We start from the raw sequence: 26,701 nt of genomic DNA, 5'->3' as shown, positions 1-26,701 counted from the left end.
GTTTTAAACAAAAAATTTAAATTTCAACTTTCTATTGAAATTTTAAATTTTTGAGAATTTTTTTGGATAGTTTTGCTTTATGATTTTATTTGAGTCTTTTAGATTTAAATGTAATTATAATGTCACATCCTAATTATAATTTGGTACGAGCTCAAGATGCACAAGTCTAGAGTTTCTTTTTATATAGTTCAACTAGTGAATATGTTAATATAATTTCTTTTAATAATAAAATTACAAATTTATCGTAGATAAGTAGAATAAAGACATAATTCCAACATTTTGTTTAAAACATTTGTTTCTATCATCCATAAGAATACACCATTTTGGAGCCCCAAAATATTGCATCTACAGACTATAGGGACAAACTGAATTATTTTTTTTAAGAAAAATAATAAAAACCTGGCGATTTCCAAACAAAAATGAAAAAATTAAGGCATATTATAAAAATAGTATTATTGTAACGACTAACGCTACCATTTTGGAGGTTAATACGATTTCATGAAAAAACTAAAGCATATAATAAAAGTAGTATTATTGTAACGACTAACGCCACCATTTTGAAGGCTAATAAAATTTTGTAAAATCCGCGTGATATTTAACCACCCTAAAGCATCGAATAGATTTTCTAAATGAAATCATTGTTATTGTGTCTTGAAAATAGCTTAACTGCAAGACCCAATAACCACAAGTTGACACATAGCCCACCTTCCTAACTTGCACAACTCTTCCACTCCATCTTCTTCGTCATTATTATATTGTGTATTCTATATCTATCTATCTTTGGACGCTGTAAATACATATTGAGAAGAAGCTTTACAGTATGGCTCCTTATTCCATCAAGTTTCAGGATAGGGGCCAAGAGATACTTCTTCTGCCTTGGAATCAAAAGCACAACCATTTGGCCAATTTAAAAGCATTTCTAGAATTTAATATGGTTTAAATAATACAATAAATGTGGGTTGAAGAGTGTAATGAATGGCTAGATAACCAATAAACTCAGGGCACACTCCACTCTTCGACAGACATCTATTCTAATAGTCCGCCATTATTAAACACAATAATTAAAGTACAATTAGAATTTTTCATTCTATAATTAGACAAAAGGCCAAAAAAAGGAGGAAAAAAAAAAGGAATGGATACTACAAAGAGTGCATCACATCACTTTTGCTTACCTAACTTTATATTATATAACATTTACTTTATATATATTTCTAAATATCAAGCGTAGTGAAAACAATAAGGAAACATATGTCACACTTCAAATCAGCTGCAATTCAACTATTATGAATAATCTTTACGCAAGAAAAACTTTCTGGAATACTCCAACGGCCAAATTTTTATGGCGTTAGAATTAACAAGATACATTTATAATATCAGTAAGATAATTAAGCAAGAAGATTTAGTATATTTCTACTTCAAGCACAAATCTATTCTGTAATTGCCTAGATTAAAGAACTGGCCACATTTAATCCCTACTGCAATCAAATATCCTTTTTTTGACAAATTCAATTCAAGATCATACTTAATATTTAATTGCTGATCAGGCAGTTTCTGCCTAGTAAACAAATCGACGCAAGCTATATATTTTTGCTTGCTCGGATTTTTGTCTCCAACACGGCTCTCGCGAAGCGAGGAGTATTTTCCTCACCTAGACCATGCTCGCGATGAGGTAGAATACATCTAAACAACAACAATAACAACATACCCAATGTAAATTCACAAGTGAGATCTGGGGAGGGTAGAGTATACGGTATCTTACCCCTACCTTCGGAAGGTAGAGAAATTGTTCGCAGAAGACCTCGGCTCAAGAGAAAGCACGACAAAATAGAAAATCCCATTAGCAAAAAATTACGTTTTAGCACATTGGGTAAATTTAGCTAGTGTATATGCTCTTTTTAGTAGGTACTTTCACCGTCTCATTTTAACTGTCATTTTAGTTTAACTTTCACGCCCATTAAGAAAATAATAAATACAAGATTTAATTTACTAAATTATGCTTATTTAATAAATGTAGACAAAAAAAATTTCTCTTAATATTGTGTATACTTCTTTAATGTTAAAAGTGTAGTTGGAAATAATTATCAACTTTAGTCTTGAATTCTTAAAGTAAAAATTATTTCGAACTAAAAGATACTCTCTTTGTCCCATATTACTTGGCCTTTCCCTTTTACACGGCCTTTAAGAAATCATAAATAAAATATCGATTTTACTATCTTACCTCAATCTCTCCAATAAATACATTCTAATTAATATTGAATAATTTCAAGAACATTTAATACTAAAGGTAAGATGAAAAAAATTAATTAATTTTATCTTAATTTTATAAATGAACAAATAATTTGGGACCTATATTTTTTATAATGTCATCAAGTAGTTAAAATGAGATGGAGGGAATATATCATTATGATTTGACAAAAGTCCAAGTTATATTGAGCTTATTATGTTACGAGTTTTATACTCAAGCGTAAGCAATGTATTGCTGTTATACATTTGATATAATTATGAGCCTTAAGTGATTAACATAACAATCGTGCAAGTTTTAAAGAATAGAATTAGAGGTCCCTCAGCTCCAAATCACATGAATGATGCATGCCTGCTGATTTTTTTTTCCCTTTCTTTATATTTTATAATTATGTATAATTCTTAACTTCAATGTTGATTTGGGTCTTAGTTTTAAGTACAGTACCATTTTGAAATGAGTAAAGTGGGTAGCAACTGGTGGAGTTTAACTCGAGTCATTTTATATAGGAAACATAAATATACTTATGAGTTTATGACTTTGTTGTGAAAAATACAGAAGTTAATTTAATAAGTAATTTTGATTTAATTCGTTCACCTAAATTTAGGGAATTTACTACAAATTTTTTTTTATATTTTATTTAGAGTAACAAAATCACTCAACTATTATTATTTTTCTCATAAAATATCTAAACATCTCAAAAGCATCATTCTCTCCTAGTTGGCATGCCACGTCATTAAAGCTTCTATTTTTTTAAATAATAGATATATTTAACTCATCAAACTCATTTAACCAAATTAACTGAGAGAGGTGATTAGACATGAAATGACATAGTTTCAGAGCTGATTGAGGACATGACCTCTGATGGAAAAACTTGGAGGTCAAATATTCGGACAGAAGATTAATAGATAATCGAGTTTTGTAGCGTTGTATGTGCGAGAGGTAGGCTAGCCTTTGCATCTCCTCTTCTCCTTTTCTTCATATTATTATTTAGGTATGGCGCAAATTATTAACTTTATGTGTGTAGTACTATGTGTTTGCTCTTTTTGTTCGTACTTGATATTTTCCTGTCTTATTTTTCTTGCAGGCCTAGGGTCTATGAAAACAGTCTCTCTACCCTCGAGGTAGGGTAAGGTCTGCATTAATACTATTCTCCCTGAATCTCACTTGTGAAATTATACTGAGTATGTTGTTATTACTGCTATGCTCGCACCCTTCAAGAACTCATGCTCGGTTAGGCATAAGTATAAAAGGACAGCCCATTTGAAGGGCAAACCGTGCGATTTCTTCAAAATGATCAGAGTGGAGAATGGTAATCGACATTTGAAGTGAGGCCCAACAGGTGTTTGTCTTTTTGTTTAAATGAAATTTCTTGATTTTCCCGGTTTCTTTTTTGCTGCACTCTAGTTTATATACTGTCAATCACATATACTTGAAATTTCTCCTTAGGTAAAGTTTCTTGTGCTTGTGGTTCTTTTTTTCTTGTTTGGTGGGCTGGGAATTGGCCCTTTTTATGCTGTTAGACTTGATTTCTGCTTTCTTTGAATGCATGTTATGCCAGAGGCAAATTTAGGATTTGAAGCTTATTTAGAGTCTGAGCCCGAATTTTTAGTTTATGGGTTCTGAACTACAATTTGTTTTACTTATTGGGTTCTGAGTTACATATTAAATGAATTTCTTAACACAAATGTAACATTCGTGCCAAAATTAATGGGTTCTGCCGAACTCGTAACTTGCATTGTAGCTCCACCCTTGAGCTTATTGGTTCCTGTAACAACCTTAAGTTAATATACAATGATAATTGGGTTACGATCAAATATTTTAATGATATTTAGTAGAATTCTTAATACATACAGAGGGTCTGGACAAAAGCTATTGGGTCCACGTGAAGTGAAGCCCACGAGGTGATTGTCGTTTTGTCTAAATGAATTGCTTGATTTTCCTAGTTTCTTTTTGTTCTACTCTAGTTTATATACTGTCATACACTTTAGATTTCTTCTTTTTCCAGTTTTGATCAGCTCATTGTGCATGTCAGAATGTAAATTTCTTTTGGTTGCATTTCTTTTCTTCTTGTTTGGTGGGCTGTGGGACCTTTTTATGCTGCTAGACTTTAGTTATGCTTTCTTTGCATGCATATTATGCCAGAGGCGAATTTAGGATTTGAAGCTTGTTGAGAAGCGGAACCAGAATTTTAGTTTATGGGTTTTGAACTACAATTTGTTTTACTTATTGGGTTCTGAATTACAATTCGTTTTACTTATTGGGTTCTGAATTACATATTAAATGAATTTTTTGACACAAATACAACGTTTGCGCCAAATTTACTAGGTTCCGCCCCTAAGTTATTGTTTCTTATAACGGCCTTGAGTTAATATTCAATAATAATAAGGTTTACAGTCATATAATTGTAGATACTTGAGTAAATTTTTTAATACATAGAGAGGGTCTTGACAAAAGCTACTGCGTCGACGTGTACCTGTAGACGACAATCTAGCTTCTTTTTTGCTCTATTCTAGTTTATATACTGCCATACACTTTAGATTTCTTTTTTCCATTTTTAATCAGCTCAATGTGCATGGTAGAATGCAAATTTTTTGCTTGCAGTTCTTTTCTTCTTGTTTGGTGAGCCATGGATTGGCATTTTTGTGCTGTTAAGACTTGATTTCTGTTTTCTTTGCATGCATATTATGCTAGAGGCAAGTTTAGGATTTGAAGCTTATTGAGTGGCGGAGCAAGAATTTTTTGTTTATGGGTTCTGAATTACAATGTGTTTCACTTATTGGGTTCTGATTTACATATTAAATGAATTTTTTAACACAAAATGCAACATTTGAACCAAAGTTAATGTGTTCTGTGAAACCCGTAACTTGCACTGTGGCTCCGTCCCTGATCTTAGTGGTTTCTGTGATGACCATGAGTTAATATACAATAATAACTAGGTTCACAATAGTAAATATTTGTAGATACTTAGTAAATTTTTTAATATATATAGAGGGTCTGGACAAAAGCTAGTAGGTTCACATGAACCCCTAGACGATACTCTAGATCTTCCCCTGATATTAAGATTAGTTAGTTTGAAATACGTGACGTTTTTGGCATTGTTTTACCATAATTTGAAAATTAAAAATGATGGCGTATATTAAAATTTCTAGAAGGACAGACAAAATCAAATATTAAAGCAAGAAAAAAATGGTATGTATCGAAGTCTTATATCATGATGTCATATGCATTTCTTGCTTGTAAGTTGCAATCAGGTGAAAATGGAATGAATGAAAGGAATAATTGCTGTATCATATATTCATAAGCATGTTGAGCTATCATTTTCTGGCAAAGGGAGACATAGGATTCAATGATCTCAAAAATACTGACTATAGAAGAATAGGCGACATACTTGCGAATTTAATTTATATACACTGACGTTGTAAATTATTTTTTACACTTAAGTGTATTTTGACCTGTTGTAGCTGCAAGTTACTAATTCCACTATTGTGGACAATTACTTATAGTTATCTTTTATTTTATACTGTCAGTGTATAGAAGTTAAACTTCAGGCAATCTTTATAGTTGAAACACGTGTATTCTTTTTTGTTTGACTAGGAAAAAAATAGACAGTCTGCTGCTATTTATATACCCATGCTACAAAACCAGTCACTAAGGTGTGATATATATTGTATGTATCAACAGTGGTAGGGCAAATCTAAAGTTTAGCTCAATTTCTCCCCTCAGTCTGTACAAATAATGATTTTATATCCAGCAATTCTCTCCCGGTATAAGCATGTACAAGGCCCTTGCCAGGAATAGCATCAAAATGCTGATTGCTCCAACCTATTAGTGACTTTCTTTGTTTCCTTTTGTCTTTGTTTGGGAAAAATGGGCACCTACTATATTGTCTAATGATGAAGGTTTGTCTCGATTTCTTCAGCCAGCTCTTTTGTCAACTTTTCTGCTCTCTCATCTTGCCCACCAGCAAAAGTATAGATTCTGAATGCAAATTGGAAGGCCTTCCAAAGCTGTGTAGCTGATTCCTTTTTGTTCCCATCATTTGTTGGTCCAGCTCCTTCTTTTTCCCTTGCCATTGCTTCTCTCTTTTCCTGATTCGATAATGCAACATTATATGAGAAAAATGTTAACCAAATCAATTACCAAGGTGGTTAATGTTGATCTGAACAATGCTCTATGCATTTCATATGAACGTATTTATACTAGTTTAGAGATGTTCGTTAAGATTCTCAAACCTTATTCTAACCAAATTTACTCTATCTAAATATGTAAATATATTTAAAATGCAGTTTAAATTCAAAACATTGTATCAGTTATTCACAAGATTCATAGTCTGTTTGACGAAGCTTCTCCAAGGCCGAAGGTGCTTTTTTCTTTTTCAAAGTTGAGGTGTTTGACCAAGCTTTCTGGTCAAGAAAAAGTGTTTTTGAGTAGAAGCAGAAGTTGTTTTTGAGAAGCTGAAAAAAGTAGATTCTCCCCAAAAGTATTTTTTTCAAAAGCATTTTTGAGAAAATACACTTGGAAACACTTTTTAATAACTTGGCCAAACACTAATTGCTACTCAAAAGTTCTTTTCAAATTGATTAGCCAAACACAAAGCACTTTTGGAAAAAGCATTTTTCAAAATAAGTTGATTTTAGAAGCTTGACAAACAAGCTATTAGTATTAGAGTGATTTTGATTGTACTAACCTTCAGTGCAAGTTCCATACAGTTTGAGGAAACATCCACCATCAATTCCTTGATACGCACAAGGGCGCTGAAATCAAACTGGATTTTGTGGGTTTTTAATTTCTTGGATTCTTCATCTTTTGTCCTTTCTAGAGTGTCCACATCTCCTTTTATCTATATGAGAAGAACTATTTGTTAGAGCAGCTAATGGGAAATTAAGATAAAGTTTTGAGGTCCAAGGACTTTGTTTCTACCTTGTTGAAGTACCTCTCAGCTCTGCTAAGATGTTGGCCAACAGGTGAGGCCGGTTGCCAATTCTCTAAAGTAGAGACTATTGAATCTAATTTGGAATACAGAGTTGCTGCCGTCCTCAACGCTTCCAACTTCTTACTAGGAAAATCTTCAAATCTTGCTAGAACCTGTACCAAGAAAATCATTAAGTGCCAACATACTGAAATGGTAATTATGGCAGAAATAAGAAATATAAATGAACCTGAGATTCGTCTGTTAGTTTCTCAAGGTGGGATTCGACATAATTGTGGAATCTAATGAGCTCAGACATATCTGATGTATGGAAAGAAGCAATGGCCTTTTTCATCTCCATGATTGTTTTTGCATGATTCTTAACATCCTCTTCAATTTGTTGGAAATATGCTGACCTGTGAGATATAATTCATAATTATATAAAAATAAACGTCAAAGAAAAAGTTGCCTCCTTGCAAATACTCCCTCCGTCCCATCTATGTGACACTCTTTCCTTTTTAATCAGTCTCTGAAAAATGACACCTTTTCATATTTAGTAACAATTTAACTTTAAACTTTCCATTTTATCCCTACTGAAATGATTCATAGACATGTAAATCTCTTTGGGTTGTTTAGACCACAAGTTTCAAAAAAAAATTCTTTCACTCTTAAACTCCAGGCCCAGTCAAAAACCTTCACATAAATTGGGACGGAGGGAGTAATGATTTGATATTTCAAGAAGATTACCTCTTTGTCATCTCAGCTAATGCATCAGCCATTCCTGGTTTACCTCCTTTTGAGGCGTTAAATTTTCCCTTGCCTCCCTTTTGTTTACTATCTAAACTAGATCCTTCAACTTTTCCCTTAAGAGATCGATAAAGATTTCCCATTTGGGATGATCTTTTCAGTTTAGTGGCTGCTTTCTTAAGTCGTGGATTTTTGGCACCTGCAGAAGCTGGTGGTGGTGGTGGTGGTGCCCCTCCCTTTTTTGTTTGCATGGGTGAAGGTGGTGGTGGAGGTGCGACTCCCTTTCTCTTTCCCATTGGCGTTGGTGGTGGTGGAGGTGCAGCTACCTTTGCCGCTGGCTTCAGTGGAGGGGCTTCCGGCACTGCTCTGTTTGATGCCTTTGGTGGAAGTGGGTGTGGGGTCACCATACCCTTTAATCCTTTGTGAGGTGGAGGTGGAGGTGGAGGTGGAGGTGAATGTACATTTTCTGATTTCCTGGGAGGTGGCGGAGGAGGACAAGGCACTGCTCTATATTTTGATGTAACGGGAAGTGCCGGAGGTGGAGGTGGAGGTGGAGGTATTACGCTGTTTCCTGATGTAATATGGGCTGGTGGTGGTGATGGTGCTGGTTCCTCGCTCTCACTTGAGGAATCTGGTTGATGTTCTGGCTGAGGTGGTGTTGGTATTTGTGATTCTATGATTTTTGGTGATAAAATGCTTGGAGAAGGTGGCACTGATGACTGATCCGTTACATTTGATTGCAACCTAGAAATTGAAGATGGAGGTAAAAGCACATCAAAGGTAACACGAGCTGGGACCGCTTGCCCGTCTGATGCACCTGTCCAAAATATTCCACCATTTTCTGATGCTTTCTCCAGGCTAGTCATTAGAATCTCCGGTAAGTCCATTATTTCACAATCTTGCTTTGCTTCTGTATTTGAATCTTGATTTGCATTGGGGAACATGTGGAACGAGAGGTGTTTTACCTCAATCGGGTTCTGGTTTCCAACAGCTTGAACCCTGAATGATAAGAGAAGAGGGGAAGCAATAGAAGGTTTTGCATTCTTCTTTGAGGCATTGGTTATTATCTCAGGGAGGACTGAAGTTGGAGAGCTCGAAAGGGAGGAATTGTTGCTCGAGTAAGTCTCCGAAAAGTTCTTCTCGAATGCGTCAGGTGAAGGACTTGGACTTGTATCTCTCGTCCGACATTCCTCATCCTCAGACTCATCCTCATGCTCATCCTCATCCTCATCCGCATCCGTCATCTCTAATATCCTTTCACTAGCTAACTTGATAATGTCATCGAGCAATGCCAATACTACATAGGTAATATAAGAAAACCATTATGACTGCACATCGAAGTGAAAAATATAAATAATGGAAAAGGCTGAATACATTGATAGCCCCTTATACTTGTCAGCAAATTTCATTTAGAAACTCAAACTAGGGTTTGTTTTGATTGAACACCTGGACACATGATAACGTGTTCCTATCAGACACTTCGAGTTCAAATTTCAATAAAGCTTTTTCACGTGTTATTAAGCGCCAATTACATTAATAAATTAACCAATTAAAATATGTCATTTTCTTTAATTATACGCATTAGCCTCAATAAGCCGTAAAACTTTATGCATGATCCAATTGAGGTTGATGTGTCTAATTAAAGGAAGTGACATATTGTATGTGGTTAACTTACTATGTCATGGACATCTGAGAACACGTCCAGAAGCTGTTACAAAATTTGAACTCGAAGTTTCTATTAGGAAGACTTTATCATGTGTTAAGGTATTCAATCGAAATAGGCCTTAGTTCGAATGTCTAAATGAAATTTGCTGGTAAGTTTAAGGGGCTATTGATGTATTAAGCCAATGGAAAAATACATCACTTTATAATGTTGAACTACAGAGATGATCATATACCATATTCAAAATCATTTAGTTTACTGTGTGAGTTCTCTTTGCATGTGACCATCCACTCATCATTTCCTGTCCACATTTGCCCGATTGATTTCAATATATCACAAAAGCATCGCACTTTCTGAAAAAAAAAGGGAAATTTTGGTGAGCTCAATAAGTTTGTGATTTTGTTTAAAAACAACAGCTACTGCATATACTTAAAGTGCTCAACTTAGGGAGTAAATTACCTCATGTATTGATGTTCCATCTATTTTTGACAATGAAAAATTCGGATTGATCGAAGGAAACAGTTTATGTAGATCTCTCAGAGTTGATATCAGCAGCTGTTGAAAACAGAAAAAAGTTAATTAAAGAGACTCTTCTTGTTATTCTCTCCTGAAAATGGCATAGACATTTATATGAGTAAAGTGATTGTATGTTGCTTGGACTCTTCCAAAATGTTGACAGATGCGTGTCGGATCTTTCAAAAGTAGTGCATTTTTGGAGGATCCGACACAGGTGGCGAAACCAGGAGCTTTGGAAGGGCGTCAAGATTTAATATATATTTTGACCTATATACACATAATAATTTTTATATGTATAGTATGATCTTTTGACGAAGGGTGTTCAGCTGACCACCCTCCACTCTATGACTCGGCATTTTTGGAGAGTCCGAGCGACATAATTGAGTGATTTTGACAAGTATTTAAGACAAAGTAACAGAAGAATATATATATATACCTCATTTGCAGATTCAGAGCCATCACAAGGAGAAAGATCAAGCAAATCTCTCAATGTGAGGATCTTGTTTTGTATACCTGTCATTATTCTGAAATTGCTGGCCACACCAATTGAATTGTGAAAAGTGGGACTTTTTGTTGCTCTCACCCCATTTGAATTGTGCAATCTGGGACTTTTTGGTGTTTTCACCATATTTGAATTGTGTAATCTTGGACTTCTTGGTGTTTGCACCCAACATGAATTGCGCACTTTGGAAACTTTGGCTGCTTTTGATCTTTTTGGTACCAACATAGAAGGTAATTTCCTTATTACTCTAGTATGTAATCTCCTAGTCTTACGTGTGTCTTCTTCCTGATAAATGATATTGTGAGCTACTGTTAGCATGCTATTATAACACAGGAAGATCATTGATATGACAATATTCAAGGTGAATGAGCTTTCCTTAGCTTGTAAAAATAAAGGCAGAATGCATATGCAGCCCCGTAAAGACGCCCAATATTTTCATTTAGTCACCTGAACTAAGGGTTGTATCCATTGAACATATCAATTCGAGTCAAAGTTTAAGAGGCTGCATATAAAATTGACGAAGAATTCATTTTATTTGATGAAACCTATTGAGGTGGCATATTTTTAAGGTTTCTCATCCATCAATTTGTATGTTAAAGAAAGCTCGGTGCACAAAACTCCCGCTACGAGGAAGCGCCTGCCCACATTTGGTCTATTGTACGTATGTCATCCATCAATTTATATGTTGAGGGAAAGTTCGATGCATAAAGCTCTTGGTCTGTGTGAGGAAGAGCGTGATCACTTTGGCTCAATTTACGTATTTTTTAAGGTTTGTCTCCCATCAATTTATATGTTGATGGGAGTTTAGTGCGCAAAGCTTCCACTACGCACGAGGTTACAAGAGGTTGTTTTTCCGGCTTGAACACATGACCTCTGTCACATGGCGATAACCCTTTCCGTTGCGCCAAGACTCTTTAATAAAAAAATATTTCCTCTATTAACATGGTTTAAACAAAAGATTGCAAGAGAGGTTCTTTAAGGATATCCAATACAATGGCAAACAAAATTGCCACAATATTGATGTTTGCACGGGAAAATGGCATAACAAAAAATTGCAGCAATAATGCTTTTTCTTCAAATGATAAGGATTCTCATGTACACATGCAGAAACTTTACATATACAAACATGCTTCAATAACATTACAAGAAAGGAAAGAAAGTAGAAGAAAAATACCTTTAATGGAGAAGGCTTTCTGCGGAATATGAAAGGGACAACACCACAGAATACACCCCCAATCGCCATTTCTTTTTGTGTAAAAAGGCTTGAAAGAAGAAGGAAGAAAAACAAAAAAAAGAATTAACGTTGAAAGTTTGTCAAATTCCTATGACCAAAATTTATGTTTTGGTAAAAGAATTTTGTTTTAATTTGGGAAATTGATGAAAAAGAGAATTTTATGTGAAGTGCAGAGGCAAAAAAAAGGAAGATGAGTTGCCTGCAGGCTGTAGAGCCAAATGAGGAAATTTGGCTATTCCAAAATCGTCGTCATGGGACAAACACTTCTTTCTTTCTCTCCTTCGTTTCCAAGAGAGAGAGAAAAGAAAGGAAGAAAGAAAAAAGGTTGATTATGGGAAAAAAAAAATTATTGGTTTTTTTTGGGAGGCAAAAACAACCATTAATTTGTCCGGGGGTTTAGTGATTTTTATGTAATTAATAATAAATTAGCTAAATGAAATATTGATAGTTGTTACTATTATTCTTCGTTAAGATTTGTCTTGGATGGATCATTTGCAAGGGTGAAATACAATGGTCAGATTTTAGGGGTGGATTTCTAATTTAAACTTGATGAGTTCAATCTTTAATTTTGTTACTACTAAATTTATTATACTGTTTAAATTTTGGATTTATAATTGAATATTTGTTAAATCTTGGTGGATAACTGGATATATATAGAGTAAGATCACAGTTAGGATTTGAAGCTTATTGATTTGACATTTTTCGCATTTTTAGTTGGGTTATAAACTAATAATTTGTACATATTAAATAAAGTTCTTAAGACCAGTTCGACCAAAGTTACATGCAAGCTCCGCCCCTGATTATTTATTAGTATCCTTTTATAGTACACTACGACCAACTATCTTTTTAGCTTAGAATTTTTAGATGAGAAAGACCCAGATGGCAAAGTTATGCAATTTTTCAAAAGTGTAGACAACATGGTGCAATAAGGAAGGAAAATCATCTATAAATTGCATATATACGAAATGCAATATGGTTGTTTTGGAACACACACTACAAGAAAGTACAGAAATCGCAACAAATATTTTTATATTTGGCAACAACTTAGTTTTATTGTTGGCAAATGATTTTTTTGTTGCCAAAGAATTTAATTTTGTTGTCATAGTATTGATTATTATTGCAAAAAGTACTTTTGGCAACAACAAAAAAAAAAGTTGTTGCACGTTGTTATAAAGCTGGGAAAAAGAACAACAAAATATATTTTTTTTTGTTGCCAAAAGTACTTTTTGCAACAATAATCAATTTATGGCAACAAAAAAAATTTTGTTGCCAAATATATTTTTTCTTGTAGTGACAGGTTGATTGGCATTAGGTGCGGAGGTAGAATATTACATGTGGGTTCGTCTAAAATTCATTAAATATTTAATCATGAACTCAATAACTAAGACGCATTAAAAAATGGTAAAATTTCTCAAATTTAGCCTTTCCTACCATTTGTAGCTACCCTTTTAATATGAAGCTAAAAATCATCTATTTGTGTATGTTTTCGCATGTATTTGTTGGCGGCAAATACAATGCTCCAATGGTGGTATTAAATGAGAAATTAAGATATTTTTTACCTTCTTTTCCGCAAAATCTCCTGTAATATTCCCTTTCCTTACACGTTTCTCTTCTTCCATGCATTCTTCAACATTCAAACATAAAAATTCAAATTTTAAATTAAATCTTCAACACCTCTGAAAATACATTGACAAAACAAACACGATCAATCAACAGCCAATGTATTTGAAGTTTTCATTGATTTCGTTTTTTATTTACCGATGTATTTGATAGCATAACTAATGTATTTGACGTTTCCAATCAAACTCCATATATTTTATATTAAATATCATGTATTTGTGTGAGTAACAATTTGCATCACCCATGTATTTAGTGATAATGTATTTGAAGTTTTCAATATTGATTTCGTTTTTTATTTACCCATGTATTTGATAGCATAACTAATGTATTTGAAGTTTCAATCAAACCCCATGTATTTTAAATTAAATCTCATATATTTGTGTGAGTAACAACTTGCATCACCCATGTATTTGATGGGATTAATTTGAACAAAATACATAAATATATAGAAACTTACCATGTATTTGCGTTGTATTTAAAACTAGATGAGCTGATGGAATTAAGTTGAACAAAATACACAAATATATAGAAAAACTTACAAAATACACCACCAACCACAACAATTGATAGTTATATCATAGAACATACACAAATACGTATATTTTTAAAATGTACTTCAAAGCCTAAAAAACTTTCTCTCTCCCTTCTTGGCGCAAGAAAAACAATCACTTTAAGTTGATTTTGTGGAAGAATAATAACACAAATAGCGAAAATTTCACGAAACAAAGGAGATGGGATAGAAAAAAAAAAAATTTTTTCTTTTTCCTTTTTTTGAAAAAAAAAAGAAGAAGAAAAGAAACGAATCTTCTTGATTGGTGAGAATGGAAGTGAAATTTTTGCGGAAGGGTGAAGAGGAAGAGAGAGGATCATAAAAGGTAAGAAGTTATGAAAAGAGAGAGAATGATAATGTATATTAAGTGATTAATATTGTTACCATTAAAAGGGGATATGGGAATATTTTTAGGTGTATTTGTGAAATGGTAATTCAAAAATTCATTAAATATAATAGTTAAATTAGAAAAGTATTTAGTTATTATTAGTAATTAAAATAAAAGGTAGTTATTTAACTCAATTATGTATTAAAGCTACGTAAAAATTCCTTAAAAAATGAGTTTGCTAGTCCTCTCCTTAGCCCATTTAAATCAGGATGTGGAGTATTCATGGATAGAATGTTGTATGCTAAAGGGAGTCATGAGTTATGTCCAGTTTTAAGTGATGTCCTTTTCTACTTCGTACATTATTAAGCGTATAAACGAACTACCTTAACATGAATATATATTTGAAGTTGGTTGGTGCTATACGGTTCAATAGCAAATTGAAAATCATAAACTTTAAATTTTGGCTCCAGCCTTTAATTGGTATAATTGACAAGAAACTTTGAGCATGCATATGATACAAAAGCTGCAAGCTGAATTTGCACTTGTCCTGAGGAGTTGGCAGATATAATTATTTTTACTTTGAGATAATCCTTTCTTTAAAGGCCTCCACAGTTAATCCTTTCTCCAAATAAACGATGTTTGAGGGGTCAAAAGGTCCTTTTATTCTGTCTATGCATTTGATAACTGCCCTTGCTGGAAGCACACTTTTTGATGGATCTGGACTAGTCCTGTAACTCAAGCATGATGAGAACCCCTGAAATAATAGCACAATTAATCAAATATCCATGGACTAATAGATAGAAAATACTAGTCATATATATATATATATATATATATATATATATATATATATATAGTGGGTCATTCACTTTATGTGTTGGTGAGTGTAGACTCAACCTGATGATGAGACCCATAATGAAAAGGAACATCAGAGTTTCATTAATTTGCCCTTATATAAACACACCGTAAGAGTTATTTCATTAAATATTGTGTGTGTGTGATATCTGACAAAGTACATTTCACCTTCAATTAATTGAAATGTTCATTTTTTATCTTCTTGCTAGTAAATATTCACAAATTTACTATGATTATTAACAGTTTCACTATTTAATTAATTACTCCTGTGTTAGGATAAGCTTGTGTAGTTACTTCATATTTGACGCAAAAAAATTTCTAAAAATAGTCCAAATATAACATATAAAGAGACTAAAAACACATATTTCAATTAATTAGAGTTTAAATATGTTTAGTCAAATATCACAAGAACTAAAATAAGAATATAACAATAACTGAGCAACTAAAATTGGTATTATCCCTATAATAAAAATCAATAACTGAGCGACTAAAATTGGTATTATCCCTATAATAAAAATATGACAAATGCTTAAAATTCCTATCTTTCAATTGTGGAACTAATTAGTCAACGCACAACTAAAGTATTTAAAATTTTAGCCATTTATGTCAAAATTAATATACCTTGAAAATTAGAACTTCCACTTCTTCCTCATCTACAAGAGCTTTCACAATTAGGGCTTCGTTTCTCACAGATTCACTGTAAAACTCTAGCAATGCTAATTCCACATTATTATTATGTCCATTTTCTTTATCTTCTTCTTCGTCGTCATCATCGTATATAACTCTTCTCCTTGCACGGCAAAGTTTGGGCGCCAGAGACAGTCTGGCGCCCGATTTATGAGCCGTGATAAAGGAGGACGAGTACGGGAAGCTGATAGTAGTTTGAATTGAGTTGTAGTTATGGCTGGGAAAGAAGCATGGCAAAAGATAAGGTAAGCATTGTGAATTGCATATTCTAAGCCTCAACATTATGTTAGCCAAAGGATAACGTACAAAAGGATGAGGTCCAAATTTGGAGGAGCTCATTATAAACCAATTAAAAGCTACAAGGCCCATCGCCTTGGTGTACCATAATTTTTTTTAAAAAAAATTATCAGCCACCGAGAAATCTTTACATAAATAGCCAATTGGATTCATTGTTTATTTTTGGGAAAACATCACTACTTGCCCCCGCAATATAAAATATTTAACTGCCCATGTCCCCTCTCAAACTATTTTTGCTTCTACCTTTCTATTTGAAAATATTTACCTGGCATACACCTCGGCCAAACCTCTTCCTCTTTGTGATACCATCGCAGTATATTTATATACCACGATGGTATCATGGAGGACTAAGAGAAGGACTAAAACAGTCCTCCATGATACCATCTCAGTATAATTATATACCAAGATGGTATTATCTTCCTGAGGAGTTTCTCATTGAAAGACTGAAGCAGTCTTTCATGATACCATTACAGTATATGTATATAAGACAATGGATCATAGAGGGTTTTTTTTTTCGAAAAAAAATGTGTCATTTTTAATAAATGAACATGAACATTCATAATACCGTCTCTATATATTTATATACCATGATGGTATCATGGAGGACTAAGAAAAGGACGGAAACATCTTCCATGATGTTATCTCAGTATATTTATATACCATGATGGTATCATGGAGGACTAAGAGAAGGATGGACGCATTTTCCATGATGTCATCTCGATATATTTATATATTATGATGGTATCGTGGAGGACTAAGAGAAAAACTGAAGCATCTTCCATGATACCATCTCAGTATATTTATATATCATGTCGATATCATATCTGGGGGCATCATGGGTAAATATTTTTAATTTTTTCTGGAAGTATGAGCGGGTAATTTTTTTTATTTGAGGGGGCATATGTGATCTTTCCCCTTTATTTTTTCTAGCAGTATACAAGATTATACGTTGGTCATATACAATTATCCACATAATATATGTGAATTATACATATATTATACCTTCTTTGACTATTTTTAGTTTAAGTGATTGGGTGGTGCTGCCATTTAGGTTAATTACGGGAAGTTATTTATTACACATGTTGTCGCTCGACCAAATATATTTACACCCGCTAACCAAAAAAAAAAAAAGTGACGAACGAGTATCTAAGTTAATTTCTCAAAATTAATTAGCAAAAGATAGTCCGTCAAAGTAATTTCTTACATCGAAACCTCGATTTTAGAAAAGGAAAAAATCCCAATTTAATTGTGACCATTATTTGAACAGATTGCAGATATGAAATTATTTCTTCTCTGCAAAGAAGTACTAATTTTATACAAGCAGTTGAAATTTGAATAGTTTTGTTTACTTTTCCTTTTAATAAGAGTGACAGTAGTATATGTACATTGATATGAACTTATAAAAATACATCTAAATTTTAGTGAGCAGAGTTTTTCCATACCTATTAACATATGCAATGACTTGTGAATTCACATGACATGAGCACATAATATATCATAACCCCTTTCATTCAATGGCTGTTTCATCCCGAACTCTATATTTTGCATTTAATGATTGTATCTGTCCTCTTGAATTTAAAGGTTCGCAACTGTCGATACTTATATTGGTGTGAAAAATAACTTATTTCCTAAGGATGAATACTCGAGGTTCACGTATATAAGTTGTCTCGAACATTAATACAAAAATTTTAGGTATATAAATCAATAAATGCTAGCACAGGCTTAATACCCTCCCCCACGCCCTTCCTTACCACAATGTTTTTTTCCTTTGTAAAGGATGTAAATATAAAAATAAAATAAGAAAGACGATCCCTTGATTTAATGGAGAAAAAGTGGTATGGAGAGAAAGAAAGTATTGTTGGGGAATGTCATGATGTGGAATAATTTCGTCCGTTACATTAAAAAAAGCATGACATAGAAAGCGTGTTGTTGTTAGTTTCATTTTTTTTGTTCACAATTGACGTATATTAGGTCCCTACAAACCTCACTTCCAGTTGTCGTGGCCTAATCCGGTTCATCACCGAAACACGACGTGTCAAACAGAATTGAATCCAGTAAAGTTTATGAATTTTTATAATGATCTCAATTTAATATGAATTTAATAACTAAGTTCATGGGGAGCTACAGTTTCGTTTGCGGGGTTCCATAGAACCCATTAAATTTTGATTTAGATTCTGTATTTGTGTTAAAAATTCATGTAATGTATAAAAATAACTTATCAATCAAGAGTAAGTGCCTTTCCCAGAATGTAAATTCATAGACTCAAGTGGGGTGGGGGGGTGGGGGGGTTCCTATAGGTTCCTACAAAAATCTCAAATTAACATATAACTAGGTTTATAGTCAAATATTTATAGATATTTAATGGAATTTTTGATACATATGCAAGATTTGAGCAGAACATACTAGTGTTCCCCTGAACCAGTAAGCAAAGCTCTAAATCCGCTATTACATAAACTGAAAATTCTAACTACGTCTCTGATTGGGTTCACATCCAAATATATTTAAAATATTTAATATATATTCAAGGTTTAAATAAAAATTACTGAATTCTTGTGAACTAGTAACTAGACCTTTAAGTCCGACCTACGTGTCAGGTGACGATTGGTGGAAGTTTGTTTTTGCCAACGTCCCTATATATTCTTCCTCGTATGCCATATATTATTCACGCTACCAATGTTAATTTTGTTCTATCATTTTCTCTATGTTATACATTCAACATATATACTTCAAGAAATAGAAACTTTTTAGTAGATATATATTGTATGAAAGGCACTGATCAATGGAGAGAACCGGTTTGATATCCGGTTCAAACCACCACCTTCACCTACCACCCGGTTTCCGGTTCCACCCGACCGACGAGGAGCTGGTGGTTCACTACCTCAAGAAAAAGGCAGCTTCCACTCCATTGCCGGTCACAATAATAGCTGAAGTTGATCTCTACAAGTTTGATCCATGGGAATTGCCAAGTAATTATTACTCTCTCTGTTTCAGTTTACGTCTATTCCGCGAATAATGATATTTTAATATTTAAAAATTTAATTTTAAGCTTTTTATTTTACTTCTAATGACATGTTTTTTGTAGCAACAGAAATGCAATGACATAATTAAGGCTAGAGCTAAAAAAATGTTCAACGCTTTCTTAAACGTTATGCCAGATCAATCTTCGCCACACAACATTGAAATGGCTGGAATACGTAGAATTCATATGTTTTCTTTGAGATTATTATATTCTCGAGATAGATTTATTAATAATGAATTTTTTATACTATACACCAACCCAACAAAGCCCCCCCCCCCCCCCCACCACACCGGCCTAAAAAAAAAAAAAAAGAGACTAATCGTCATATTTTTGCAAACTTTGGCCAGTATAATCACTGATTATATACTTCTTATACACTGAATATATACCAGCGAAGGCTACAATCGATTATGGCTAGGCCAGAGCAGATCGATCGAATCCAAAAGCTTTAGTCTAAATTCTATATTTGTATTAAGGAATCCACTAAATTGATAAAAGGTTAAATTCCCAAACCTAATTACTAACACTTGAAATCACTATCCTAAAATCTAGATTCCATAAGTTTTAAATCTGGACTTTCCATAAGTTCGACTCCGCTCTTGAACTAGACTGATGAATCTTTTTCTAGTTCTCTCACTAAATATGTTACGATCACTTTATAGTGATCACTGTGTTGAATTGAAGCTTTCTCATAACATTTTTTTTGTAGGTAAGGCAAATTTTGGGGAGCAAGAATGGTATTTTTTCAGTCTGAGAGAAAGGAAATATCCGAAAGGGGGTCGACCAAATCGAGCAGCAACTTCAGGATATTGGAAGGCCACTGGCACAGACAAGCCAATATTTACATGCAATGGCACTAAGAAAATTGGGGTGAAAAAGGCACTTGTTTTCTATAAAGGAAGGCCACCAAAAGGGATCAAAACAAATTGGGTGATGCATGAATATCGCCTTGTTGATAACAATTCTTCTCTAACCAAGAAATGCTCTTTATGGGTAAGGTAACACTCTCATTAATTCATAACCAAAATAAAAGAGAGGAAAAAAATCAAAACTATATACAAAAAGACTCTTCTTTTTTTGAAAGGAAAAAAAAAAATTATTTAACCATTATATCTAAAAGAGAAAATTTACTAGTCCGTTTAATTCAGAATCGAATAAAATTCATAAATTGCCACTTTTTAGTATTTGTAATTAAAATAGTTATTGTTATGAAATTTTAAATTGCACATGTAAAACTACCGAACATAGTCATGGGTTTCACTCGTGGAGTTCTAATTCTATTACAATGATTTATTTTTCAAAGATATCACCAAAAAGTGGTTAGTAAGGATGCTGTTTAATTTCCACAATCGCTCTCTATGTATAGGCCCAGTAAAAGGAGTAAATTGTTCAGTACACAAAGGTTTTCCATCTTAGAAGATTTTGTAGTATGTTGAAAGCATTCCGCTGTAAGATTGAATTGAATCTTATACAACTATCGGGTCCTTGTATATATCAGAGATTTTATCAATAGTATAAATCTTTTAAAGGTATAAGTAGACCTTAATTTTGCTGGTTCAGACCGTAAGTTCCAGGGTAAGCTCAAATTAGCCTGTCAAGCTGAATAAAAATAGTGGATGTAGCTCTCCTTCGGAAGCCTCTAAGTTTTTTATATCATTTGTTGTTGTGTAGCTTGATGATTGGGTATTATGTCGGATTTACAAGAGAAACAATTCAAGCACATTAGTGGAAATGGACAAGGAAGATTCTATAGAGGAGTACACTACAACAACATGTTCAACTTCAATATTGCCAGCCACACCAATGAATTTATTTGAGCAACATAATCCAAATATTGAAGGAGCTTTGAGAGATTCCAATTTTGATCAACTTCTTGAAAAGGATAATGATAATTATTTTGGAAATAATGGAGCTTCATCAGGTTTACAAGTTGATAGTCATGAAAATGAAAATATTGGCAATTCGGGCTCATTTCTTTCAATGCTCAATGATATTTCACCAAGAAGTTCACCACTCAATTCTTGGTTTTCTGGCTAATAGATATGGTATTTTATTTAATTACCAAATCATTAATTTACCTGGAAGTAAATTAAAATTACAGGAATTCTGTATGTTTGAAGAGAAGGGGAAAATAAATATATTGGATAATTTACTCTTTTTGTGGCAGTTTAATTATTTATTTTCGAATTTTAGTTATGAAATTAATTAACATCACATGGCCTAGAGTAAAATTCTGTTTTAAAACTAATTCCTCTTCCTTTTATTCTTAAAGAAAAGTGAATGGAAAAAGTTTTTTTTTTTTTTAGAATTCTTATATTTAATTGTCTATTTTAAAATTAATATGCATAATACATAGATAGACAATTAGACACTTAAACTTGGCCTCTAGTCTCTACTATCAGCTGAACACTCCAACTTACAAAATGATCATCTAAATACCTCAATTTCCACTATGTCAATTAAACACCCCAACTTTACAAAATAATCATCTAGACACCTCCAAAATTAATGTGTCATGTCAGCATCGGAGTGTTCATAAGATGCAGTGGAGATGAGTTGAGGTATCTAGATGTGCATTCTCAAATTTAAAATGTTTAGTTGTCAGTTCAAGCCAAATTAAGATGTCTACCCATGAATTAAAAGGTATGAGTCATCATGTATGCCAGCTAATTTTGCTTGTGATGAAGTTCATTATATTGCCACTTCGATCCTTCATCTTTTTCTTTTTAACTTGATGAGTCCTGCCAAAAGATATTATGGATATTCACACTCAAAAATTTCGACAAGTTCACACATCAGGCTTAAAGCTCAATTTCGATTAATTGTAAGTCGTTGCATACTATCTCATTTGGTAATTCGAACTTTCAAATAAAGTGCCTTAATAGGCTTAAAAATATGATGATAATTTATTTTTAGGGAAAAGGGTCAAAAATACCCCTCTATTTTGGAAAAAAATTAAAAAATATCATAAATTTATTTTTGGTCAAAAATACTCTCGCATCCTTAAAATTTTCAAATATCTAATTGGATGGAATTATCCCAAAATAATCAAATTATTTTTTAAACCCGCTTATCATTTAAACCAACCCAACTAAATAATAACCCATAAGATCCCATTATTCTCCCAATTCCTCAAACTTCAAACCTACGTATTGGGAGAATAAAGGGATCTTATGGATTAATTAGATGGATTGGGTTTAAATGATGGAGTGTTTAAAAAATAATTTCGGGTTATTTTGGGAGATAATTTCCGTCACCCGAGGATATATTTGAAAACAAGGATGAGAAAGATATATTTAAAAAAGTTCAAAGGATGAGCCCTTTTTCCAAATATTTTGACCCTTTTCCCTTCTTTTTATTTTAAAAAATCAAGTGGTTGATTACATAAGAATAATCTTAAAATGGTGTTCTTGTCCCTTTATATTTTTTAATAACTGTCACGGCAGCGTTTACTTCTAAACAACTAAACCTTTTTCTAAGAAAACTTACGCATATTTACCTTCAGCCAAACTTAATTACGGACAACCCAAATGAATAAAACCTATACTATGATATGTATATTGTATGTATATATTATGTATAATATATGTATATTGGAGTATAAATATACAAAACCTATACATTCGTTGTCTATTCTGTAAACTAGATCACCCAAAGATATTGGGCTGTAATTTTCCCCTTTTCTCTCCCTATAGCTCTGGCTTGAATGTACAAAATTTGTTTCATTTTTAAGGAGTAAAAGTTAGCTGAAATATAATTTTGATTATAGGGAAAAGGACACTGTGTGTCTGATGGGCCAAATTAATGCCACATTTGGCCAATATTGTGGCGATTAAGTCGCCACTAAAGTCGCTACAGCATATATACATATCTTTAGAATTAATCATACATTTATTATACATAAATTATACATTAATTATACATTTAATATACACATATTACACAATAATGATATGATATATTTTTTTATATATACAATAGTGATACATATTATATACCACAATGATACATTTTTTATACGTATGGTACACTTTCTATACAAGACTGATACAGTTTATATACACATGCTGGAATTATATATACACTTTTTATACGAAAATGATACATATTATATATAAAAATGATACAATTTTCTATTCTATACGGGCGATTTACCTTTGTCTTTGATACACGTTATATACACAAATGATACATATTATATACAAAAATGATACATACCTTAGTGATTCATATTTTATATAGTTTATACATTCGATAGGTCGATATATATTTTATACATAAATGACATATATTATATATAAAAATCGCCTCAAACAATTTTGTGTTTGGGTTTTTATTTGAAAATTGTCTTATTTAAGTTTTGACTAATGGGTGGGATTTGTTTAATTGCTACATTTTGGGTTTGGAAAAAATTAGGCTAGAGGATGAAATTATTTACGGTCGAACGGCCATATATGTCCTTTTCCCTTGATTATATTCACTAGTGATTCAGAAGTAACAAGCCCATATATCCAAGCTAAAACTAAACTGTGCCAAATGGATTTACTTACCATATGAGCATTTTTTTTTTGCACGGAATGACGTTCCAAGGCGTTGGTCTTTAATTTTGTCCCTCAAATTGCTAGTCTTTAATATTTGCTCTGCCATGAAAAAGTGGCCGAAAATATCCTGAGATTTTGGGTTCGAAATCCGCTCATTCAAAAAAATAAAAAAATCGCAAGACAAGGCTTCACGAAAAGTCTTCCAACAAAAAAAAAAAAAAAAAATTGCCTTAAGGCAGAGGATTGCCTTAAATTTTTATTTTTTTTAACTCTACTGGAATTCTATAAAAGTTATCCAAATAGGCCTAATTTTGCAAAGAAACTCAGCCTGGAATTTTTTTTTTTTTTTTTTTGTTTACTGAGTTGGGGTTTGAATCCAAAATCTCGAGATATTTTAGGCGAAGAACAGAAATTAAAGACCAGCCCCGAATAAGAACAATTGTGCAAATTGCCCCCTTATGAGTACCTTCCTGGCCCAAAAAAGCCCAACAATAGAATTTACCAAAAGTTCCTAGCTCTCCTGAGAACATCCACGACACTCAAGAAGGAGGGGAAAAAAAAAAAAAGGAGAATGACATATACATACATAAAAAAGGAGAATGACATATACATACATAAGAATAGGGAATGACATATACATACATAAGAATAGGGTATATTTACAAAATATGGCGAAACTTTATAATTTACAGAACATAACAATAGATTTCTTACAAAAAATTTCGCTCAAGGCTTGAAAAACTCGCTCAAAAATTTGTGTATGAAATGTGTATATCTCACTCAAGACTTAGAAAATATCGTTCAATATTTTGTGTATGAAAACTGTATGAAGTATGTATACATCGCTTAGGGCTTAGAATTTCGCTCATGTTTGTCATGTATGAAATGTGTATAGCTCAAGGCTTAGAATTTCAGCCACAATTTTGATATAAAAACTGTATAAAAATGGTTATGAAATATGTATCTAATTGTATATATGTTGTATAAAGCTCATGTTAGGTTTTAGAAAATTTAATACAACTACAACAATATTATATAAAACTTTCATACAATATTCATATAAATTTAATATAACTAAAACAACATATATAAGTTAAAAAATAAATTTCATACAAGCTCAACATATAATTGTCATACAACTTTAATACAATTTTGAATCTCACTATAAAATTTGAAGAGAAATCAAATTTCATCAGATCCACAATCAGTCCGCTAATTTTCCTAATTTTTCTTCGTTTTGAATCCGCATAGTGCGATAATCGAATTTGGGATAACATAAAGTTTCATATTCGTGAAATTTCCCGATCTGATAGTTGAATTTTTGAGTAGTTTGATTGTTTTTGCAATGTTTGGAGTTGTTTTCGGTCTTTGAAGATCTACATTGCCTATATATGATTTGGTATATTGTTGCTAACTTTGAAGATTAATGGTTTCATTTTCTTAGTATTTTTTTATAGATCTGCATTTTTTTAGATCTGCGCTTTTTCAAATCGTGTTTGTTTAGATCTGTCATCGAAGCGTGGGCTGAACTCACCAAAACAGACGTCGGATAAGGGGAGAAGGGGAAGAGAAGGGTGGGGCGGTGGTTCAGAATCATGGAGCTTCATTAACTTCTCCTATAATTAATAAGACCAAACCCCATAAACTATAGAAAGAAAAGTCAAAGTTTTCAAAGAACAAATGGTTGAAAATATTCGTTTGGTTATTGAGAGAGAGGACTTTTTAGAGATTTGTTGAATAAATATTTGTGTCAACCCTCAAAATGTTGATCTACCTTTACAGCTAGGAGTAATTTGTTTTGGTTTTTCTTTAACATTTGTTACATCTTCTCTCCATCTTAACTTTAATGAAGACTTAAAATTGTCATTAAAACTAAATAGGTTTCATCATTAAGTCGATTTGATTAGTTTTTGGATGTAATTTATTAATGTCATGTATTTCTTTTTAACATTGTATAGTCATGTAAAGTTCACATAATAGAATAGACCTGTTGGGATTGAAATGAGATATACATATTAAAAATCTAATTTAAAAGAAACCATTAAAAACTATAGAGAAAATAATTTTTCCCTAAACAAGACTCTTTAAACGACTACATTATTAATACTATTATGTTGTTGTATTGTGTGAGAAAGATGGACCTTCAATTTATAGAAGTCCGAAACTTTTTCTCCAAGAAAAGATTATTCAAATATGAAAGAGATCTTTTCCACTAAGGAGACACGAAAATTCAGGGCCCTAACAAAAAGTTCCTAGCTCTCCTCAACATCCATAACACAGAGAAAAATTGCTAGCAAGCGATTATTTATATTAAAACCCAAAAAGTGTCATACAACGATATCAAGTTTATATACTATTTATTTTGACTTATATACATCTAGTAATTAAACAATATAAGATTATAAAAAGCTCAATAATATATCATTTGTCACTACTAAATATTTAATATTGTATAATATATACTATCTATTTCACTCTTAACTTATGAACAATAAAGCCCGATTCGTCAAATTATGTAATTCAATTCCAAAAAGGAGATAAATATTTTTTTCATTTTACATTGAAATTTGATGCTATGGTAGTAGATTTGTGCACTTTAATTATAGTACATTTAATAACGAAACAAATTTTGACCAGCAAGCATGAATTTGATTGATGGAAGTTTGAAAAGCACGCAAAGATTTGACTAAAGAGGAAATAAATGAAGATTTTGTGATTTCGAAGTTTCAATTAAAAATAAAAAAATCGATCTTATCATACTTAAAAAATTGAAGTTGCACCAATTGTTGTGAGATATTGCAGCTTCGAAAGAAATAAGCTGCTCTTTTTCTTGTAATACTGCAAACATTGGCGTCTGGAAATGATTTTTAAAGGAAAATTAACGAGAATATATAGTTCGCCGGATCATTGTATGTATTTTGCTAATCATCAAATACAATCACATGCATAAAAATATTTGGATTATAAAAGATTGCTCCTTGAATAACGTAA

At 32.5% G+C, this 26,701-nt stretch overlaps 3 protein-coding genes and 2 long non-coding RNA genes across 5 annotated transcripts; 3 read left to right on the top strand and 2 right to left on the bottom strand.

The window, feature by feature from the left end:
• Positions 1 to 3,456: 3,456 nt before the first annotated feature.
• LOC132037101 (uncharacterized) lies at positions 3,457 to 8,320 on the top strand. The gene is made up of 3 exons (XR_009409767.1): positions 3,457 to 3,581; positions 4,096 to 4,143; positions 8,104 to 8,320. It is a non-coding gene; the product is annotated as an uncharacterized LOC132037101 (long non-coding RNA).
• Positions 6,120 to 12,154, bottom strand: LOC132037098 (uncharacterized). Its single transcript, XM_059427559.1, has 9 exons — positions 11,754 to 12,154; positions 10,514 to 10,864; positions 10,021 to 10,116; positions 9,797 to 9,914; positions 7,899 to 9,195; positions 7,402 to 7,567; positions 7,163 to 7,327; positions 6,930 to 7,082; positions 6,120 to 6,330 (listed from the first exon to the last, which is right to left on the bottom strand). The coding sequence occupies exons 1-9, from the start codon at positions 11,820 to 11,822 to the stop codon at positions 6,130 to 6,132; spliced, it is 2,616 nt and encodes an 871-aa protein (XP_059283542.1). The 5' UTR covers positions 11,823 to 12,154; the 3' UTR covers positions 6,120 to 6,129.
• Positions 8,399 to 10,768, top strand: LOC132037100 (uncharacterized). The gene is made up of 2 exons (XR_009409766.1): positions 8,399 to 9,051; positions 10,241 to 10,768. It is a non-coding gene; the product is annotated as an uncharacterized LOC132037100 (long non-coding RNA).
• Positions 12,155 to 14,760: 2,606 nt separating the features above from the next.
• On the bottom strand, positions 14,761 to 16,250 carry LOC132036146 (uncharacterized). The gene is made up of 2 exons (XM_059426400.1): positions 15,788 to 16,250; positions 14,761 to 15,065 (listed from the first exon to the last, which is right to left on the bottom strand). Exons 1-2 carry the CDS (start codon positions 16,220 to 16,222, stop codon positions 14,886 to 14,888), a joined length of 615 nt encoding a protein of 204 aa, XP_059282383.1. The 5' UTR covers positions 16,223 to 16,250; the 3' UTR covers positions 14,761 to 14,885.
• Positions 16,251 to 18,861: 2,611 nt separating this feature from the next.
• Positions 18,862 to 21,554, top strand: LOC132037145 (NAC transcription factor 25-like). The gene is made up of 3 exons (XM_059427603.1): positions 18,862 to 19,116; positions 19,879 to 20,162; positions 20,841 to 21,554. The coding sequence occupies exons 1-3, from the start codon at positions 18,930 to 18,932 to the stop codon at positions 21,204 to 21,206; spliced, it is 837 nt and encodes a 278-aa protein (XP_059283586.1). The 5' UTR covers positions 18,862 to 18,929; the 3' UTR covers positions 21,207 to 21,554.
• The last annotated feature ends 5,147 nt before the right edge of the window (positions 21,555 to 26,701 follow it).

Source organism: Lycium ferocissimum, chromosome 11, assembly GCF_029784015.1.
Source record: "Lycium ferocissimum isolate CSIRO_LF1 chromosome 11, AGI_CSIRO_Lferr_CH_V1, whole genome shotgun sequence".
Lineage (NCBI taxonomy): Eukaryota > Viridiplantae > Streptophyta > Magnoliopsida > Solanales > Solanaceae > Lycium > Lycium ferocissimum.
Note: the sequence above shows the minus strand (reverse complement) of the source record. Positions and strands in the feature narration are given on the sequence as shown.

Excerpts from the sequence above, each read along its gene's own strand:
- LOC132037098 (XM_059427559.1), bottom strand. The coding sequence starts at position 11,822 with ATGGCGATTGGGGGTGTATTCTGTGGTGTTGTCCCTTTCATATTCCGC. Across the intron at positions 10,865-11,753 it reads GAAAGCCTTCTCCATTAAAG|GAAGAAGACACACGTAAGAC; the intron begins GTATTTTTCTTC and ends ATCATTTATCAG. Across the intron at positions 7,568-7,898 it reads TTAGCTGAGATGACAAAGAG|GTCAGCATATTTCCAACAAA; the intron begins GTAATCTTCTTG and ends TATATCTCACAG.
- LOC132036146 (XM_059426400.1), bottom strand. The coding sequence starts at position 16,222 with ATGGGCCTTGTAGCTTTTAATTGGTTTATAATGAGCTCCTCCAAATTT. Across the intron at positions 15,066-15,787 it reads TGGAAGTTCTAATTTTCAAG|GGGTTCTCATCATGCTTGAG; the intron begins GTATATTAATTT and ends CTATTATTTCAG.
- LOC132037145 (XM_059427603.1), top strand. The coding sequence starts at position 18,930 with ATGGAGAGAACCGGTTTGATATCCGGTTCAAACCACCACCTTCACCTA. Across the intron at positions 19,117-19,878 it reads TGATCCATGGGAATTGCCAA|GTAAGGCAAATTTTGGGGAG; the intron begins GTAATTATTACT and ends TTTTTTTTGTAG. Across the intron at positions 20,163-20,840 it reads CCAAGAAATGCTCTTTATGG|CTTGATGATTGGGTATTATG; the intron begins GTAAGGTAACAC and ends GTTGTTGTGTAG.